Source organism: Pogona vitticeps, chromosome 3 (genome assembly GCF_051106095.1).
Source record: "Pogona vitticeps strain Pit_001003342236 chromosome 3, PviZW2.1, whole genome shotgun sequence".
NCBI classification, from domain to species: Eukaryota; Metazoa; Chordata; class Lepidosauria; order Squamata; family Agamidae; genus Pogona; species Pogona vitticeps.
Window position 1 is genome coordinate 36,764,164 of NC_135785.1, and position 6,978 is coordinate 36,771,141.

At 44.0% G+C, this 6,978-nt stretch overlaps 1 protein-coding gene and 1 long non-coding RNA gene across 2 annotated transcripts; one reads left to right on the plus strand and one right to left on the minus strand.

The window, feature by feature from the left end:
• The first annotated feature begins 95 nt into the window (after positions 1-95).
• On the plus strand, positions 96-2,357 carry RNF228 (ring finger protein 228). The gene has a single exon (XM_078389211.1). It carries the CDS (start codon positions 241-243, stop codon positions 1,210-1,212), a length of 972 nt encoding a protein of 323 aa, XP_078245337.1. The 5' UTR covers positions 96-240; the 3' UTR covers positions 1,213-2,357.
• A 715-nt stretch (positions 2,358-3,072) lies between these two features.
• Positions 3,073-6,683, minus strand: LOC144587822 (uncharacterized). The gene is made up of 2 exons (XR_013542990.1): positions 4,053-6,683; positions 3,073-3,932 (listed from the first exon to the last, which is right to left on the minus strand). It is a non-coding gene; the product is annotated as an uncharacterized LOC144587822 (long non-coding RNA).
• Between the last annotated feature and the right edge of the window lie 295 nt (positions 6,684-6,978).

The window sequence follows — 6,978 nt, forward strand, 5'->3', positions numbered from 1 at the left end:
GCCGGACCCAGAGAGGGGCGCAGCACCAGCTCGCGGGCGGCGCGCGCCAGAAAGGAGCCCGGGCAACTGCGACCTGCCTGATGACGGCACCGAGAACAGGCGGAGACCCAGCAATCCGCTGAGGAGAGAAGAGTCCAAGCCCTCCTGCTCTTGGATCGCTGGGCTCCCCTCCCTCTTCTCCCCCCCCCCCTTGGAAAGAGCGAGAAGGCAGGGCGCGCCTTTTGATCGAGGCATGCAATTATGGCCAAGCAGGAAAAAGAGCCAAGCGGGCAGGAGAGCACCAGCGACCACCCGGAAGGGGACGCCCGGCGGCCTCCAGATGCTAAAGGGGCCGAGGACATGCCAGCCAAGGGCGGCGCCTCCTCGCCGGCCGCCGCGGAGCTCAGCTTGGAGGAGTACGAGTGCCGGATCTGCTACAACCTCTTCGACCTGGAGCGCCACGCGCCCAAGCTGCTCGAGTGCCTGCACACCTTCTGCCTGGAGTGCCTGAACGAGCTGCACCTGCGCAACGACTACTCGCCCCACAGCCCGGGCGGCGGCGGCGGCGGCGGCGGGTGCCGAGGCAGCCTCCGCGGCGCAGACCCGGCTGGCAGCGCCCTGGCCGCCGCCTACGTCACGTGCCCGGTGTGCCGGCACCGCACGGCCTTGTCCGACGGCCTCCCGCACAGCCTGCCCGTCAACACCAAGCTGGTGGAAGCGATCCTCTTGCAGCTCCGCGGCTGGGCGCCGCTGCTGCGGGACCTCCACCCGCAGCGCTTGCTCTTGCTGCCGCCCAGGCCGGCCGCGACCAGTCAGCGCTCCCCGTCGCAGCAGAGCAACGGCGGGGCGGCCACGCCGACTTCCGCGACCGTCACCTTCCGAGACCTGGAAGCCGGGACGTGCTCGGAGATCCCCGGCGGCGACGACACGGTGGACAACTGCTTCAAGAGATGCCGGGAGAAGGCGGGCTGCGTGTGCTTCGTCTTCCTCGTCCTGGCCATGGCCTTGTTCGGCTTCGCTTGGATGGAGTGGCTCACCGGCTCCATTTTCCTCGGCGTCGCCCTCATCCTCCTCTTCCTCTCCACCATGCCTTTTATGTACGGCTTCCGACTCCGCCGGGAGCCCAGAACCATCTTTTATACTCGAGCTGCAGTCGGGGGCTCCCGAGAGGGGACTTCCTGCCGCAGCACCCCCGGAAGCCGGCCTGCGGTGGACGGGAGGAGCCACTGGTAGGCCGGCCTGGGGTCCCGGCGGAGTGGCCGACATTTTTTTAAATTTAAGTTGTCCCGTGCATGAGGAGAGCTGCGTGGTGGTGTCCCTGCAGGTGGACCTTTGCGCGCCTGCCCCTCCATGGCGGGAAGGGGCAGAAGGCGCGCCTCTCTTTCCGAATTTCGGTACGTCAGGCTGGTACTAAAGGCACAGGAGCCCGGCCACGAAGGCACATGGCAACCTAAATTCCTGCAAAAGGGTGTCTGGAAAACAGCTGAGTCTCCCTGCAGCAGCGGTTCCCTAACCTTAGGTCTGGAGGTGTCTGTTTCATTGCTCTGCCGCTTTTCTCCTGGTGAGGGGACGTGGTGTTGGGTCACCACATCCAGAAGCGCCAGCCAGTCTCCCCCCAAGTGGTCAGGGATTCTGGGAATTCTTAATTCACCATCATCTGGGGCGGGGGGGGGCAGTGGTGGGAGGGAGCAGGCATGGAAACTGTTGCTCTAGAGGAGACTCAAAAAGAACAGTAACAAAAGAACTGCTTCCTGCCTTCAGGGATTGCCACTTTTTTCCCCTGGCAAGGTACCTGTGCCTTTATGACTCACATGGTGTGTGTGTGTGTGTGGGGGGGAGTCACAGTCACAGCTGTTTTGGAATATATACTTTGCATGCAGGTGGCAAGTTCAATACCTGACACCTGTGTTTCAAAAAACGATATCTGGTAGTGTGGCTGAGAGAGGCTTTTGTAGGAGGCCTGGGAAACAACCAGAATGTATCCTATGGCAGCTTAGTTTGTTCATACCCTGGGAGGTGAATAGAAGTCAAGACACTGGGAGGGATACAGATACAGGGAAAGTAAAAGGCAGGAATCTTGGCTCTTGCTGAAGGAAGAAAGTGTTATACCAGTGACCTCTCCTGCAGGTTGATTTGAATCTGGGTTGAGCCCTAATACCTACTTGTTGTGCCAAATTTTCAAACCCAGGAATGCATAAAGCAGAGTGTGCCTCTTAAGTTTTTGTAGAGTGCCTTTTTCTCACTGCTTCTGAGGATGATCATACAAGAGATATATAAGTGTGGCTTCCAATGTTGTGGCACATCTTAGAAGTTATGCACTACTTTCTCTCCGATTATACAGTATAATGTCCCACCAGTGGAGAGGTGTGTTTATTCTGCAGTACTCCATGTAATAGGCAACCCTGAGGAATAAAATGCATTGTGAGATGGTACATGAAGTAAATCCATTCCAGCAGCAACTTATATAGACTTTTCCAATGTTACATTTCCTTATCCCTGTATTTTAAGAAGTGACAAGAGATATGTGTCTTGATTACAGGGGACTGAACTATGAAACCTTTTTGAATATTTCCTTCAAGTTCACAATTTCTGTAGTAGAGATGGGAGAAAAACTTCAGAGTGCATATTTCAAAATGCAAGCAAGGTAGTGCGAGGTCAGAAGTAGCACATTTATTTTTGACCATTTGCACATAGTTTTAACACAAAACAATTTGAAGGTGAAAACACAGTGCAGATATGACTGAGTATTACTGTTTGTTCTGCTTCAGAGGGTCCTGCACTTCCATTGCATCTGTAGGTTTTGCAAATGACGAGGACAAATTTCCTATGTCTGTGTTGCCAAATACTGTATCTAAAGTAGATTCTAGAACAGAGTTGTGTAGATTTGTGGTTTTGAACTACAAGTCCCAGAATTCCACCGGCAGCATGGGTTGTTTTTCCAAAACACAGATCTACACAGTTCCACTTAGCTTATTTTGGTAGCATATTTTGCATCTTTGAGCAACTTAAGTAACACTTATTTTTATTTCTTTCTGGTTTTTTAAAAAAATAAACAGTATTGAAATTATTTATTGTAAAATTATTTTAAAATTATTTGTGTTTAGTGAGAAAGGGTTCAAACCTTAACTCTTTTAAAAATATTTGCAGGGAGTTTTAAAAAGTTTATAGATACAGAGGATAGTCAATCACATGAATCCCTAAGTACAGTTTGAAATTGTAATGTCCAAAAACAGATCAAAAATTTAATCTATTCTTTGCGAAACTGGGGTGAAACTAAATGCTCTATTATACATTGTTAAAATCCATTAAAACAGAGATGGACAACTTATGGTTTTCTAGATGATATTACTTTATGCTTGTTTTAATAATATAGAAAATACAATCAAAAAACATCTGAAGAGTCTAAATTTGGCCAGTGCTTCATTCAAACCAGTAAGAAACTTTTGTTAGAAACTTCATTACAATGTGAGTTGCACCTGTTTTTTAAAGGAAACAATTCAAAAATAGCCAAGAAGAGTCTTGTGGCATCTGCATATATGCCATTGCGTGCACGCGCGCGCACACACACACACACACACAGAGGAAATTTCAGATGTAGTAAGTACTAGAGAAATATGAGTTGATTTAAATATCCAAATACAAAGATCTATTTTCTTTATTACTTAACATGTATGAATTCTCAAATGAATGTGTTTTTTGCACACTGAAATGATTTGTGTTTGTGTTGACATTGAAATGTTCATCTTCGGATTCTATAGTTAGAGGGCTAAAATTTGACATTAAATACCCACCATTGCTCATGTACATGGTGGACAATGCAGCTTCATAGTGACTTTCATGAGTGAATGAGTTTTACACATTTAATACCATACACAGGATTTTCATAACAATTTAGTCACCTCACAAACAACACTGGGGTCAGTTCACACATTTAGTTACCTGTGTCAGAGTACCTAACAAGTATGCATGGGATGCAGAGCTAACCTGCATGTCAATCCAGCGTACTCCATGGTAAAACAGTCCCTGGGCTATATCAGTTTACCCTGCTCATATGTGACAAAGTGATAGAATACAGGTTGTATGGAATATATTTGAATTCAGAGCCTAACATGTAGAGGTAGCGGTTGAACATTCCTGTTTTTAAATCTTGCCTTCCCTCTGGAATCTGAATTGATATGCTCCAAGATTTCTGTTAATAAAATGTTTGTGTGGGTGCAGAGAACTCTAAAGTGTCTTTAAGGATAGAGGATAAGCTTTTCCAGTTTTATGTTGTTTCTCTTGTTACTGTACAAGGAAATCAGATTTCACATCCATTCAGTAAATAATCTCATTCCACCATCTTTTTCAGTGGTGGTGAAGAGCTGCATACCATAGGTGACCAAGTAACATGGGAAAATACTGGGGTGGGTCCAGACTCAGTCATAGAGTACACCCAATGAAATTATTACTGAGTTAAGTTTCATAGATTTTAATGGGCCTAGCTGACAAATGAGTTTAAATCTGTCCCAGTTTTATCTGTATCAAGAATATTCAATTAAATTCTAAAGTGGAAAAATAAAAATAATGTTCTGAGAAAGACTAATAACCTGTTGAATGTTATTGAAAATAATTATATATTTGAGAATAAATTATGTATTACTGTTTCTGTATAACTGATTGTCTTCAGATCTTGAGCCTCAAACCAATTTATAACTAAATCAGAACTACGAAAAGCTAGGTTTTTGGACTGCAGTTCTCCTGGCTGGCTGACAAGTTCTAGGAACTATAGTAAAAAAACCCTAATGTTTTCAAGTTTTGAACTAATTACATATATGAGTGAGGTTACAATCTATCTGTACTCTGTTGCTTTGAATGGGACACAGATTCAGATATATGCTCACATATTGTGTGGTTGGTCAGGCTTGCTCAAAGCCTTGAACCTACAGCTCTGTCATGGCCAAAATCCTGTTACATAAGTTATACCTGCAGAAGGATGTTGATATTACTAGAGGAGGAGATTTTTCTTAATTAAAGGCTTTATCCTTCTCTCCGACTTAAGAGTAACGTGTAGAAGCCATGAGAATTCTTGGATAGAAGGATGAAGTCTTTAATTACTGGATTCCCTGTATGTAACATCAGGAGTGTTGAGTTTTGGTGATTGAAGACTTCTTTCCATCCCAGAGCTCCCACATCTTCCACCCAATGGAACTAATGAGGTGGACAAACTGTGGGATAGGAGGAGGTAGTCTTTAATTGCCTAAAATCATTCTCTGCTGTTGACATCATCATCTTTCCATAGTCACAACTTATACAAAAGGACTGGCTGCTAGGTGTACTACAAAATATTTATTTGTACATATGTAGTGTGCATGGGATGGTTTACTCTTTTTGACATGCTTAAATGGTATATTAAGAATTTATATGTATATCTAAAAGTATACAATACATTTTATATTCTTCAGACTTTTTACTTAACAAATCTCTTCATATGCATCATGCTACGTTTAAAAAAATGTTGCTGCTGTCATCCAACCTTGCTAAATAGCATTTGATACTCATATATGGTCATATGTTGCTGGGTATTTCTTTTGGTGGCTAAAATATTTTTTAAAAAACTGAACAATCTGTTGCTTTATTGATCATGAATGAACAAGCATTCCATTGCAAAATACTTGAACCTTTGTGTGATTCTATATCCAGACTCCAGATTCTCAGTTGATTCTGTTCCTGTGTGCAGTTAAGATGTGAATATATGGACTCATTTTGCTTACTGCTGTCACAGATTCTTTGAGTGCTTTCCCAAAATCTAGTAGAGCTGGAGCGTAGATCGGGCCAACTGCATTTGGTTTTAGGGTCACATTTTCCTTTGTATTTACCCCTCCTCAAAAATGAAGATTTTTTTTCATTTTTGAAAATGCTGTATAGTGGCCAAAGAGCATATAATAAGACAACAGCAACCCTTAGAAATTCCTGGAAGTAAACTATTTTAATCTGTTCTTTTGTACAATGCCTTTCCCTTCACACACACGCACACGCACACACACCTTCAGCAATGGGCAGACACTTGAAGCTGCAGAAAGGTCTCGGTAGGCTGAATGAGGCTTGTGGGTTGAACTGTTCCCATGCATGAACGATGTGTGACTGTGGCTAAATAGCTCAGTGAGTCAGTTGTCTGGCTGCAGATCCAGAGCTTGGTAGTTTAATTTTCTACTCAGCTTCCCAGGAGCAAAGCCAGCCTTATTGACCATGGGCAAGCTGCACAGTCCTAGGAGGATGCTCCCAGAAGAAGGAAATAGTAAACCACTTCTAAAGACTGTGTACCTACAAAACCATGGATGGAACTGTCATAGGTCAGAATAGACTTGGTGGCACATTGCTGTAGTTGTTATTTTATTATTTTTATTTTTATTTATTTTATTTATTCGATTTTTACCCCTCCCCTCTAGACAATGTCTACAACGTCTATGCTGAAGTTAAATCCTAACAATGTGATGTTACTAATAAGCAACCTTGTAGAGAGTATTGAACCATGGTAGACCAGTTTAATGGTTTCTGTCCCTTCTGGACACTCAAGCTGGAAATCTTGAGATACTCCTCAACTTATATAATACTGCATGTCTGGGAGTGGGGCATTGGCCAAAGGTATCTTCTCCCTGCTTACTAACCTCTGTACACATGGAAGGAGATCTCAGTATTATGAACTCTGGAAAATCATAGGCCACTCCGAATCCTAAATATCATCCAGGGATCATCTTTCACAGGAGCCCAAACTTAAATTAAATGAAAAAATAAAATAAATAGAATGGCATCCTTCTTTTTGAACCTTAATGGTTCACAGCGTAGTTATGAATAAATAGAAAATTATGAAGTGCAAAAAGATAATATTTGGGGCAATAGAAAAGACTGATTGACAAAATATAGGACTAGTCCTCAGGCAAATGCTGCTTTAAACAGCAGTGGCCTGCATCCAAAAATAAATTAAATTGAATAAGTTTGGGCCAGGAAAATTATGCTACATTC

Coding starts and splice junctions, on each gene's coding strand:
- RNF228 (XM_078389211.1), top strand. CDS start 241: ATGGCCAAGCAGGAAAAAGAGCCAAGCGGGCAGGAGAGCACCAGCGAC.